We start from the raw sequence: 14,015 nt of genomic DNA, 5'->3' as shown, positions 1-14,015 counted from the left end.
ACAGGCATGCACCACCATGCCCAGATAACTTTCATATTTTTAGTAGAGATGGGTTTTGCCATGTTGGCCAGGCTGGTCTTGAACTCCTGACCGCAAGTGATCCACCCACCTCAGCTTCCCAAAGTGCTGGGATTACAGGCATGAGCCACCGCACCCAGCCTCTTAGAGAGGTCATCCTGGCAATACCTAATGTATGACAGAAAGGACATTGACAATTAGCTTGCAAATTAAAGCAGGTAAGACTGTTGCATTCTTTTTGATTTTTAATGTGACAGGATCTGGCTATGTTGCCCAGGCTGGTCTTGAACTCCTGGGCTCAGCCTATCCTCCTGCCTCAGCCTCCCAAAGTGCTGAGATTACAGCCATGAGACACCATGCCCAGCCTGATGTGTTCTAATTAAGGCTAACACCTTCACCATTGCTCTTATGCTTTAAGGTTCTAGATTAGACCATGAAGGCCAGGTGAAGGGAGGGAGAAGCTAAAGCACTACTTTCAAGGAGGACAATGAAAATAATATTAATAACCCAATATGCCTCATTTTTAAAGTGTGCTTTTTATAACTATTTTATGTCCTAATCCTCACTACGTGATAGCAATTATAAGAAAATTGAATGTGCAACACCACCTATTCTATAAGTTAAGGCTTGAGGTCAAAAATATATATTGAAATAACTGAACAAAATAAAAGTCATGTCAGACAGTAACCTGCAGTTCTTTTAACTTTGCATTAAGTATGTAGAGTTAGAACATAATAATATTCAGGGGAAAAAAGATGCGCTAAATCAGTATGGTTTTTTATTTATTTATTTATTTATTTATTTTGAGACAGGATTTCACTCCGGTTGTCCAGGCTGAAGTGCAGTGGTGAAATCTCAGCTCACTGCAACCTCCTCCTCCCAGGGTCAAGCAATCCCCCCGCCCCACCCTCCCGAGCAGTCGGGAGTACAGGTGTATGTCACCACACCCCGCTAATTTTTGTATTTTTAATAGAGATGGGGTCTTGCTGTTTCCCATGCTGGTCTTGAACTCCTAGGCTGAAGCAATGCTCCTGCCTCAGCCTCCCCACATGCTGGGATTGCAGGTGTGAGCCACCACGCCTGGCCCAGTGTGGATTTTTAAATAGATTTCAGAAGGGAAGGGAAAATTCATGATGTTAATGAGTCTTAAACAGGATGGGCGTTGTGGCGCATGCCTGTGATCCCAGCTACTTGGGAGGCTGAGGCAGGAGAATTGCTTGAACCCAGGAGGCAGAGGTTGCAGTGAGCTGAGATCATGCCACTGCACCCCAGCCTGGGCGACAGAGCCAGGATCCATCTCAAAAAAAAAAAGAAAAAGAGAGAGAGAGAGGTAACAGACCAGAAAGGCATGGTGGCTCACGCCTGTAATCCAGCACTTTGGAAGGCCGAGATGGGCAGGAGCAGGTCATGTGAGCCGAGGAGTTCAAGACCACCCTAGTAAACATAGTGAGACCCTGTCTCTACCAAAAAAAAAAAAAAATTAGCTGGGCCTGTTAGCACATGCCTGTGGCCCCAGATACTTGGGAGGCTGAGGTGGGAGGATCACTTGAGCCTGGGAGATTGAGGCTGCAGTGAGCTGAGATCATGTCACTGCACTCCAGCCTGGGTAACAGAGCAAGGCCCTGTCTTTAAAATAACAACAAAAAAAGGAAGATTGTTAAACATAAGAATTATTTTTCTGTTGAAGAAGAGTTTTGAGTGTTTCTTTTTGGTGAGCAGAGTTGAGAAGACATTTGAGTAAGGATGTGACAAGTGAGATCCATATTTAGTATCTACAGGACTTCAATCTCTGTTTTACCAAAAAAGTAACCTTAATTGCTTTGTATTTATTTTTAGGAATAAGCATGGGCCTTTCCTCCTCTTTGTTTCCTTTTTGCACGTCCACATCCCTCTTATCACTATGGAGACCTTCCTCGGGAAGAGTCTCCACGGGCTGTATGGGGACAACGTAGAGGAGATGGACTGGATGGTAGGTAAGTGCCCTTCCAGGGAAAACGGGCTGCTTCCCCTCCAGCAACAGAAGCAGGAAAGGAAACAAAGAACGAGAAGGTTAAGGACAGAAGAGGCAGAATAGCGATTGCAGTGCGACTGGATTTTAAGAGTCCAAAATATTATAGGACAGATCTTCACTCCATTAGCAGCGAGTGAATTCCATAACACGTGCATGGAAGGCATTGCTATGCGACCAAAGATGTCCACGTCTTAATCCCATGTGCAGAAAGAATGATAGCCCCAAAGCTGTCCACTCCCTAGACAGAATAATGGCTGCAAAGACGTCCACGTCCTAATCTTGATATGGTAGACAGAAAAATGGCCAAAGGTAGCCACTTTCTAATCCCCATGTGGGAGACAGAATAATGACCCCAAAGATGTCCACATCCTAATTCCCATGTGGAAGACAGAATAATGACTCCAAAGATGTCCACGTATTAATCCCCATGTGTTAGATACAATAATGACCTCAGAGATTTCCATGTCTTAATTCCCAAGTGGCATACAGAATTTTGGCCCCAAAGATGTCTACATCCTATCGTCGTGTGGTAGACAAATGAAAGAAAGAGCAGAGAAAATTCCTGTCTGCTGTAGAGTGGCTAGTGGCTCCCCTGCACTGAAAATAGGACTACAATTCCTCCTCTCGCCTACAAAAGCCCCATGACCTGCTGCTGCCCAGATCCTAGTCTGATCTCCACCCAACCCCTTTGTCCTCCCCACCTGCTGCATTCTGGCCACGTGGACACCACACAGTATCTTTCACATTTGTCCCCTGTCAGGGCTTCCACACCTGCTGTTCCCTCCTGGAATGCTTCCTCAGGCTTCGCTGGCTCCTCTTCAGAGCCTGCCCTGACTCACCCCTAACGTAGCTCCTCCCCAATCATCTTCTCCCCCATTCTCCTGTGGTCCTTTTTTGTTTTGCCTTTGTTTTCCTCCTCCTCTTCCTCCTTTCTCCTCCTCCCCCTCCTTTCTCCTCCTCCCCCTCTTCTTCTTCTTCTTCTTCTTCTTCATATTTCTCCTCCTTCTCCTCCTCATCCTCCTTCTTCTCCTTCTCCTCCTTCTCCTCCTCCTTCTTCTTCTTCCTCTTCCACTTCTTCCTCTTCTTCTTCTTTCTTCTTTCTGTCTTCTTTCTTCTTTTTTTCCTAACACAGCACCACCATTGTTTCTCTTCATGACCATGTGTTAGGTGGGTCGATTTTCCATGTTCCCCCAGGAGAATGTAAACTCCTGTGGGTCTGGATTGTTTTGCCTCATTCACTCATCATATTTCCTGGGTTTAGAACAGGATGGAAGGGGAATATCGCTTGAGTGAGTCAGGGCTGGGTGAGTACCTGTATATGGGCACAGCACATCCCTGCCTCCCAAAAAAGAACTTAGGAATCCCAGGGTTTAGGTGGTGGTGGGCTTGAGAATCCAGGATCCTCAGGTGAAAGATGTGTTTTTAAAACATTTTGTTTCCTTAACAAGCTAGGCAAGGAAGGAGAAAAAGTTAATTGTGTGTGTGTGTGACAGGGTCTCATTTTTTTTTTTTTTTTTTTTTTTTTTTGAGATGGTGTCTCACTCTGTTGCCCAGGCTGGAGTGCAATGGCACGGTCTCGGCTCACTGCAACCTCTGCCTCCCAGGTTCAAGCGATTCTCCTGCCTCAGCCTCCAGAGTAGCTGGGATTACAGGCACCTGCCACCATGCCTCGCTAATTTTTGTATTTTTAGTAGAGATGGGGTTTCACTATGTTGGCCAGGCTGGTCTCGAACTGCTGACCTCATGATCTGCCCGCCTCGGCCTCCCAAAGTGCTGGGATTACAGGCGTGAGCCACTGCGCCTGGTCGACAGGGTCTCATTCTTACCCAGGCCGGAGTGCAGTGGTGCAACCACGGTTCACTGCACCCTAGTTTCCCAGGCTCAAGCAATCCTCCCACCTTAGCCTCCCCAGTACCTGGGACCACAGGTGTGCGCTACCACACCCGGCTGATTTTTTTATTATTTGTAGAGACGAGTTTTTGCTATGTTGTTCAGGCTAGTCTTAAACTCATAGGCTCAATGAGCCTCCTGCCTCAGCCTCCCAAATTGCTGAGATTTCAGGCATGAGGCACTGTGCCCGGCCAACTGTGAGTGGCATTAATGACACGAGTGCCCTCGTGTGTGACTGCAAGAAGCTCAGCATCACTGTTGAGGACTGGTCTGCATTTTCAGCCTATGCTTCCTTCTCTGGAATGTTCACATGCCTCACTTTTTTTTTTCTTTTTTTTTTTTTGAGACCAAGTCTCACTCTGTCACCCTGGCTGGAGTGCAGTGGTGTGATCTCGGCTTATGGCAATCTCCACTTCCCGGGTTCAAGCTATTCTCCTGCCTCAGCCTCCCAAGTAGCTGGTACTACAGGCATGTGCTACCACGCCCGGGTAATTTTTGTATTTTTAGTAGAGATGTAGTTTCACCATCTTGGCCAGGCTGGTCTCCAACTCCTGACCCCAAATGATCCTCCTGCCTTGACCTTCTAAAGTGCTGGGATTACAGGTGTGAGCCACTGCGCCCAGCCTACATGCCACACTTTTAAGTTTTTGATATTTTGTCCTTGTAGGTTGCCTAAAATTCTGAGCAAAGGATGGGGTGCACATAAAGTCAGACATCAATCTCCAACAAATGATATCAAAATTAAACAACTGACTTCCATTATGCGTTAAAACTAAGGATTCATTCTTGTGGATAGCCTCCAAATACTAAAGCATACACTTCGGGCTTCATTTCTGATATTTTTCTATTTCGACGGCCTCAAAAACATCTGTTCTTTGCAGGACAGATCCTTGACACTTTGGATATGGAAGGTTTGACCAACAGCACCCTCATTTATTTTACATCAGATCATGGGGGTTCCCTAGAGAATCAACTTGGACGCACCCAGTACGGTGGCTGGAATGGAATTTATAAAGGTGAGGCTAAGATGCTCCCAGATCCTCATCTTGCAAGTTTATCTCTTCCCCGCAATTCCCAACAGGGCAGTCTCTTCCAGGAGGGTCAATATTATTGCTCAAGGACAGTGATTTTTCCTCTTCAGGGCAAAAGTGATAATTTGACATACTCAGTTTGAATTTTTGTTCCTGGACCAAACTGAGGGTCAGGCTGCTTATTCTGGTGGTTCAAAACTGAGATGCAGATGACCTGGGAGAGGAGGGAGTTTATTTCTGTGACCGGTTACAGGGAGGAGGCCTGGACGTTATTGCCTGACCAACTCACAATTACAAAGTTCTCCAGAGCTTCTATACCTTCTAAGCTGTATGTCTACGTGTAAGTGTGCATTCATCTAAAGACATTAGCGATTAACTTCTCATCTATAACTAAGGTCTGAGTCCTGAAGACCTTCCTCTGGAGCCCCAGTAAATTGACTTAATCTAGATGGGTCCAGGTGGCCGGGCATGGTGGTTCACGCCTGTCATCCCAGCACTTTGGGAAGCCGAGGCGGGCAGATCACCTGAAGTCAGGAATTTGAGACCAACCTGGCTAACATGGTGAAACCTCGTCTCTACTAAAAATACAAAAATTAGCTGGGTATGGTGGCACACGCCTGTAGTCCCAGCTACTCGGGAGGCTGAGGCAGGAGAATCACTTGAACCTGGGAGGTGGAGGTTGCGGTGAGCTGAGATCATGCCACTGCACTCCAGCCTAAGCAATAGAGGAAGTCACCATCTCAACAACAACAAAAATAATAAAATAAATAAATAAATGAATAGGTCCAGGTGCCAGAGCTGATTATCCTTACCTTGTCTCCTGCTAAATCACGGAGGTCTGGGGAGTTTTTTCAGACCTCCAATAAAACTTGTTTAATCCTAAACGGATCCTGCTAAGAATTCCTTTGTTATCTTGTCACGCTTCAAGGCCCAGGAGAGGCCTGGGCAAAACTCTTGGGGGGCTTTTGTTACATCCCAGCCTTTGCATGAGGGCGCTGGCGGTTTCAGCTTTTAAGATGTAACTTCACCACTCGGGCAGTGCTGAAACAGTTGTTACGGAGGCCTGCGTTAGTGAGACCTGGCCTGCCACGTTTTTGTGCATAATTAAGGAGTTTTTAGATTATCAAGTTGTGTAACCATCATCATGTGGCCCACCACTGTTTATTTTCAGAACATTTCACCACCTCACAAAAAAATCCTGTACTCATAGCAGTCACTCCCTGTCCCCCGTGCTAACATCCATCACCCAAAAACTTGTTTTTCGTTTGTTTACTATTTAATTTTTTAAATTATTTTTTGTAAAGATAGGGTCTTGTTATGTTGCCCAGGCTAGTCTGAAACTCCTGAACTCAAGCAGCCCTCCCAGCTGGGCCTCCCAAAGTGCTGGGATTCCAGGCGTAAGCCACCATGCCTGGCCACAACATTATTTTGTATCATTGTGTATTTTCCTACTCTAGACATTTATGTAAATGAAATCATACAATATGTGGGTTTTCTTGTGAATGGTTTCTTTTACTTAGCGTGATGTTTCTGAGGTTCATCTGTGTTGTGGAAATGTTTCATTCCTTTCCATGGCTGAATATATTCTATTGTATGGACTCAGGTTTGAATTTTACCTTCAGACAATGCATCCAAGAAGGATAAGGCCAGGCGCAGTGGCTCTCACCTGTAATCCCAGCACTTTGGGAGACCGAGGCAGGCAGATCACTTGAGGTCAGGAGTTTGAGACCAGCCTGGCCAACATGGTGAAACCTCATCTTTACTAAAAATACAAAAATTAGCCAGGCGTGGTGGCACACGCCTGTAATCCCAGCTGAGGAGGCTGAGGCAGGAGAATTGCTTGAACCTGGGAGGTGAAGGTTGTAGTGAGCTGAGATTGTGCCACTGCACTCTCGCCTGGGTGACAGAGTAGGACTCTGTCTCAAAAAAAAAAAAAGGAAGAAGGGTAGACACCTAGCTGGCCACATTATATTCAAACCTGGATTCCATTGTTTCCAAGCACGCCATTATTTCATGTCCCACAAAGATTCTAAAATGTGCTGCCCTGTGTACATGACTTCACACTGTTGTGCTTACACATTTTGTCATCTCCCTGCTTACAGAGCTTTATTTTTCAGTCCTTGAAAGAACCTTTGTAGGCTGATGTTGGCAAATATACCTATGATGTATATTTGCTTTGAAGTAGATGGATCCATCAGTCTAGTACACATGTAAAACGGGATATATAAATGCCAGCTACATCCACTAATGCCTTCCCGAAACAACTTCACATTGAAGGCCTGACTCCTCAGAAACCTTTATCTCATTGCCATTGATGTTAATGTATCCTCTACCCAGTCTGGTTCTCTGTGCCATGAAGAACGTCAGTATTATAAACTGGGGCAGTTTAAACAACAGGAATTTATCCTGTCCTGGCCCTGGAGACCAGGAGTTTGAGATCAAGGTGTCTCAGGGAAATGTGCCCTCCAGAAGCCCTAGGGGAGGCTCCTTTCTGCCTCTGCCAACGCCTGGGGGCCCCGGGTGTCCCTGGGCTTGCGGACACACCACTCCAGTCTGCCTCCGTCTCCGCGTGGCCTTCTGCTCTGCGTCTGTGTCTCCTCTTATAAGGACAACAGTCATTTGCAGTGAAGGACCTAACTTAATCCAATGCACACTAACCAATAACAAGGTTAATAAAAAATATAAAATCAAACCTCTACAGGGGAACTACATGAGATTGAATGTTTTAATGTCACTAAAACAAAGAGGGAGAAACTGAGAGACTCAGGGAGAGAGAAACTTAAAACAAGTGAAACATGCAGAAAAGTGAAAGCAGCCAGGCTGAGCATCTATTTCTGTTTTTTAACCACTTTCTTTTGTCTGTATTCAAACACAGGTGGGAAGGGCATGGGAGGATGGGAAGGTGGGATCCGCGTGCCTGGGATCTTCCGCTGGCCCGGGGTGCTCCCGGCCGGCCAAGTGATTGGCGAGCCCACAAGTCTGATGGACGTGTTCCCCACCGTGGTCCAGCTGGCAGGCGGTGAGGTGCCCCAGGACAGGTACAGAACAACCCAAAGAAACAATTCAGCTTTGCACAGACACAGCAACACATATGACAAATGAAAATGTCACTCTGGCATTGCAGTAAGGCGTCCATGAAATTGTTCCCAGACCAATCCGAGGGTCGGGCTACTTATTCTCATGGCCCAATAACGTGATGCAAATGAACTAGGAAAGAAAGGAGTTTTATTTCTGTAACCAGGTATGGGGAGAAGGGCTGGAAATTATCACTAGACCGACTCCAAATTACAAAGTTTTCCAGAGCTGCTATATCTTCTAAGCTGTATGTCCACATGTAAGTGTGTACTCATCTAAAGACATAAGTGATTCCACTTCCTTTAATCTATAATTAAGGTGTGAGTCCTGAGGACCTTCCTCTGGAGCCTCAGTAAATTGACTTAATCTAAATGGTTCCAGGTGCTGGGGTGATTACCCTTATCTTGTCTCCCGCTAAATCATGGAGGTTTGGGGAGTTCCTTTAGACTCTCAATAAAACTTCATTGTGAAGGTCTGGGGAGTTTCTTCAGACCCCCAATAAAACGTGTTTAATCCTAAACGGGTCCTGTTAGGAATCCTTCATTATTTTGTCATGCTTCAAGGCCCAGGAAAGGCCTGGGCAGAACTTTTGGTGGGCTTTTGTTACCTTCCAGTCTTTGAGCGCTGGCTCTTTCAGCTTTTTTTTTTTTTTTTTTTTGAGACTGAGTCTCACTCTGTCGCCCAGGCTGGAGTGCAGTGGTGCAATCTCGGCTCACTGAAACCTCCACCTCCTGGGTTCAAACGATTCTCCTGCCTCAGCCTCCCGAGTAGCTGGGATTACAGGCACGCACCAGCATGCCCGGCTAATTTTTGTGTTTTTAGCTGGGACGGGGTTTCACCATGTTGGCCAGGCTGGTCTCGAATTCCTGACCTCAGGTGATCCACCTGCCTTGACCTCCCAAAGTGCTGGGATTACAGATGTGAGCCACCGTGCCCGGCCAATTAATTACTTTTTAGCCAAAGGTGACGTTTGGTGGTGACTAACGTGGGCCGCTGCTGCATTCTTCTTCTAAGCGTGCTAATGCACACACACGCCTTCCATCCATCTGCGCTCACACCCGGACTTTCCCTCCACTGATACAACATAGAGTGCAGCACCTGGGGTTGGGACTGGTGGATGTTGGAGGGACAAATGTCCAAAGTCCCTGTTCCAACCCTGAGCCATGCCATGTTCCTTCCTGCAGAGTGATTGACGGCCAAGACCTTCTGCCCTTGCTCCTGGGAACAGCCCAGCACTCAGACCATGAGTTCCTGATGCATTATTGTGAGGGGTTCCTGCATGCAGCCAGGTGGCATCAACGGGACAGTGAGTAGGGGAGCCCCTTCCTAACAGCCTTCGGGAAAGAGTCCCTCTGTGGAGGAAAGCACCGTGCCCTAGAACAGGCTGGGGGTGGAGCTGCATTCCAGAGTCCATCTCCACGTCTCCGCGCTTCCGTTTTTCTCCACGAGCTTTTTTTTTTTTTTTTTTTTTTTTTTTGAGGTGGAGTCTCGATCGGTCCCCAGTCTGGAGTGCAGTGGCGCGAACCCGGCTCACTGCAACCTCCGCCTCCCGGGTTCAAGCGAGTCTCCTGTCTCAGTCTCCCGGGTAACTGGGATGACAGGCGCCCACCACCGCGCCGAGCTAATTTTTGTATTTTTAGTAGAGACGGGGTTTCACCACGTTGGTCAGGCTGGTCTCGAACTCCTGACCTCAGATGATCCGCCCGCCTTGGCCTCCCAAAGTGCTGGGATTACAAGCGTAAGCCACCGCGCCCAGCCTCTCCACGAGCTTTTTAAATTTGGTTTTTGTCAGTATGTGTCCCTCTCATTCCAGCGACATGCCTTCTGAGATCACCTGTCAATCGTCTTCAAACGATGGAGAATTGTTACCCATAGTTTAAACACCATGTATGGGCTGTATTTCATTCTTTCTTCCCTGTGCTATATGAAGTGCAACTTTTGTCATCATCACACACACGTATGTGCATGCATACACACATGCACACACACATACTTGCACACACATGTGTTCAAGACTTTTCTGGTCTCCTTTTTTTCTTATTTTTTTGTAATTTTTTTTTGAGACTAGTCTTTCTTTTGTCGCCCAGGCTGGAGTGCAGTGGTGCGATCTCGGCTCACTGCAACCACAGTCTCCCGGGTTCAAGTGATTCTCCTGCCTTAGCCTCCTGAGTAGCTGGGATTACAGGTGCCCACCACTACACCTGGCTAATTCCTTGTATTTTTAGTAGAGTTGGGGTTTCACCATGTTAGGCAGGCTGGTCTCGAACTCCTGGCCTCAAGTGATCCACCCTCCTCGGCCTCCCAAAGTGCCGGGATGACAGGTGTGAGCCACCATGCCTGGCCTCCAATTTTTCTTTATTTATTAAATTGAAACAAGGTCTCAGTATGTTGCCCAGGCAACTCCTGGGTTCAAGTAATCCACCCATCTTGGCCTCCAAAAATGCTGAAATTACAGGTGTGAGCCACCATGCCCAGCCTTTTGTAGTCTATTTTATGCATCTAGATGTGCTTCCAAATGTTTTAATCACCTGACCTTAAAATGATTTCATCTTCTTTGTGAACAATTACAGGCGCATTCCTGTAATCCCAGCCACTTGTGAGGCTGAGGCAGGAGAATCGCTTGAACCCAGGAGGCGGAGGTTGCACCACTGCACTCTAGCCTGGGCGACAGAGCAAGACTCTGTCTCAAAAAAAAGAAAAGAAAAAAAAAAAACTGACCAAGTGCAATTCACAGGCACTTCGTGCTTTCACAGTGTTGCGCAACCTCCACATCTGTGTAGCTCCAGAACATTTTCATCACCCCAAAAGCAGACACTGCCTATCAGCAGTCACTCCCCATTCCACACCCTACAGGCCCTGGAAACCACTACTCTACTTCCCGTCTTTATGTGTTTCCCTATCCTTGACATTCAATATGAATGGAATCATGCAATGTGTGCTCTTTTGTAACTTCTTTCTCTGAGCATAGTATTTTCAGGGTTCATTGATGTTGCAGCCGGTGTCAGTGTGTCATTGCTTTCCATAGCTACACAGTACTCCATGTAAGATGTACGATGTTTTGTTTATCTGTCCATCCAATGCATCCAATGGACGCTTGGGTTATTCCTACCCTTTAGCCCTTATGAAGATGCCATTCTCCAGCACTGCGCCCTATCTCTCTATACCAACTCGGTAATTATTGTCTTTCCACCAGAAGGAACCACGTGGAAAGTCCACTTTGTGACCCCGGTGTTCCAGCCAGAGGGAGCCGGTGCCTGCTATGGAAGAAAAGTCTGCCCATGCTTTGGGGAAAAAGTACTCCACCACGATCCACCTTTGCTCTTTGACCTCTCAAGAGACCCTTCTGAGACCCACGTCCTCACACCAGCCTCAGAGCCTGTGTTCTATCAGGTGATGGAACGAGTCCAGCGGGCTGTGCGGGAACACCAGCGGACACTCAGCCCAGTTCCTCTGCAGCTGGACAGGCTGGGCAACATCTGGAGACCATGGCTGCAGCCCTGCTGTGGCCCATTCCCCCTCTGCTGGTGCCTTAGGGAAGACGGCCCACAATAAATGTCTGCAATGAAAAGCTGGAACCCCGATTCCTAAATTTTGTCACTCAAAGTGAAACAAACCAGCTGACCGTGGTGGCTGTCATCCCAGCACTTTAGAAGGCCACCACGGGAGGATCACTTGAGGCCAGGAGTTCAAAACCAACCTGGGCAACATGATGAAACTCTAGCTCTACAAAAACAAAAATAAAAAAAATTAGCCTGCATGGTGGCACACGCCTGTAGTCCTAGCTACTCAGGAGGCTAAGGCAGGAGGATCATTTGAGCACAGGAGTTGGAGGCTGCACTGAGCTATGATCGCACCACTGCACCCCAGCCTGGGCAACAGAGCAAGACCCTGTCTCAAAAAAGAAAGAAAACAAAAAAATGAAACAAACTTCAGCGTCATGTTAAGATATCTATTTGCATAAGGATGAATAGTTTCTCCCTGTGAAGAAAACAAAGAAAAAGGCAAGAAAAAGTAGAAATGAACAATAAACATTGGCCAGGTGCAGTGGCTCACGCCTGTAATCCCAGCACTTTGGGAGGCAGAGGCGGGCAGATCACTTGAGGTCAGGAGGTCGAGACCAGCCTGACCAACATGGTGAAACCCTGTCTCTATCAAAACAAAACAAAACAAAAAGAAGCCAGGCGTGGTGACGTACGCCTGTAATCCCAGCTACTCAGGAGGCTGAGGCAGAAGAATTGCTTGAAGCCGGGAGGCGGAGGTTGCAGTGAGCTGAGATCATACCACTGCACCCCAGCCTGGGTGATACAGCAAGACTGTCTCATCAAAAATAAACAAACAAACAAACAGTAATAATAAATCATTGAATGATCACTCAGACACCCAAACTGGAGAGGCAAAGTATCTCCTGGAGTCGGGGAGGATTCTGTCAATGGACCCCAGCTCGGTCTGGAAGAGGCTGCCCTGTAGCCCCAAACAGCCCAAGTCCCAGCAAAGGCGTCTGTGTGGCTTACAGATTTGCACATGAACAGGAGACAGGCCCCAAAGATAAAAACGGACACTGATGTGGCTTTGTCTGTGGTGCCCATTTATAGTGTTTGTTTATTGTTTAAAACCACAAGGATGAACTGTGCTTCCCGTTGGAACTGTTTTCAAGTGGTTTTCCTTTGTCCCCAATGCCCCAGGTGATGTGGGCAAACTCAGGCTATGGAAGCCGCACTGTACAGGCAGGGTCCGCCCCAGCTCTGAGCTGCGAGGTCATTGCATAATCAGGCTGTGCCTTAATTGTCTGGGCTGCTAGAATGAAAATACCACAAACTGGATATCATCAAGAATATTTCTTGCAGTTCTAGAGGCTGGATGTTCAAGACCATAGCATGACAGAATCTGTGTCTGGGGAGAGCCTGTTTCTCGGTTCACAGCTGCCGCCTCTTCCCATGTCTTTACACAGTCATCCCTCTGTGCCTGTCTGTGTCCTACCTCTGATTCTTGGTTTTTGGGGGTTTTTTTTGAGATGGAGTCTTGTTGCGTTGCCCAGGCTGGCGTGCAAAGGTGTGATCTCGGCTCACTGCAACCTCTGCCTCATGTTCAAGCGATTCTCCTGTCTCAGCCTCCCTCGTAGGTGGGGCTACAGGCGTGTACCGCCACGCCCAGCTAATTTTTGTATTATTTAGTAGAGGCGGGTTTTCACCATGTTGCCCAGGCTGGTCTGGAACTCCCGACCTCAAGTGATCCACCCGCCTTGGCCTTCCAAAGTGCTGGGATGACAGGCTGAGCCACTGCGCCCGGCCCTAATCTCTTCTTATAAGGACCCCACTCCTATTGGAATAGGGCCCCCTCTTGTGACCTCATTTTAAAGGATGAATAAAAACCTTATTCCTGTGAATTTGAGGGCAACACAATTCAGTCCCCAGCACATTCTCTCCTGGGAGTAAGGAGGTCTTTCCAGTAGTTCTTTCTGTCTCCAGGTTCAAGCAACAGGTCGCTCCTCCCACTCTTCCAAGCCTAGGTATGTGATGAGCAATGCCCCACCTTGTCACCACCTCAAGAACGTGTCCTCAATTTATCCAATCCATATCAGCCTCCAAGAATTCAGACTGTGCGTAGAGACCAAAAAAGTCAAATCCATCTCCAGCCAATTCTCTTGAGTCAAGAAAGAAATAGTAGGCCAGGTGTGATGGCTCACATCTGTAGTCCCAGCACTTTAGGACACTAAGATGGCTTGAGGCCAGGAGTTTCAGACCAGCTGGGACGACATAGCGAGACCCTGCCTCCACATAAAATTTAAATAATTAGGTGTGGTGACACGTGCCTGTAGTCCCACCTACTTGGGAGGCTGAGGTGGGAGGATCACTTGAGCCTTTGGCCTCCCAAAGTGTTCAAGACTACACTGAGCTATGATCGTGCCACTACACTCTAGCCTGGGCGACAGGGTGAGACCTCATCTCTAAAAAGAAAGGAAGGAAGGAAAGGAAAGAAGCAAAAAGAAAAAG

The 14,015-nt window shown here is 47.4% G+C and overlaps 1 protein-coding gene across 28 annotated transcripts in view; it reads left to right on the top strand.

The window, feature by feature from the left end:
- ARSL (arylsulfatase L) overlaps positions 1–11,600 on the top strand; it is a 31,910-nt gene extending 20,310 nt beyond the window's left edge. For 12 of the 28 annotated variants that reach the window (XM_015443292.4, XM_045384086.3, XM_005592892.5 and 9 more), the window contains 5 exons: positions 1,855–1,991; positions 4,801–4,935; positions 7,826–7,988; positions 9,210–9,331; positions 11,219–11,600. In XM_015443292.4, coding sequence (XP_015298778.2) covers positions 1,855–1,991; positions 4,801–4,935; positions 7,826–7,988; positions 9,210–9,331; positions 11,219–11,577 — 916 coding nt within the window. In that variant the 3' untranslated portion in view covers positions 11,578–11,600. The remainder of the gene's footprint in view (positions 1–1,854; positions 1,992–4,800; positions 4,936–7,825; positions 7,989–9,209; positions 9,332–11,218) is intronic. The other 16 variants (XM_074029291.1, XM_074029288.1, XM_074029287.1 and 13 more) reach the window with 4 other exon arrangements.
- The last annotated feature ends 2,415 nt before the right edge of the window (positions 11,601–14,015 follow it).

Source organism: Macaca fascicularis, chromosome X (assembly GCF_037993035.2).
Source record: "Macaca fascicularis isolate 582-1 chromosome X, T2T-MFA8v1.1".
Classification (NCBI taxonomy): Eukaryota; Metazoa; Chordata; class Mammalia; order Primates; family Cercopithecidae; genus Macaca; species Macaca fascicularis.
Note: the sequence above shows the minus strand (reverse complement) of the source record. Positions and strands in the feature narration are given on the sequence as shown.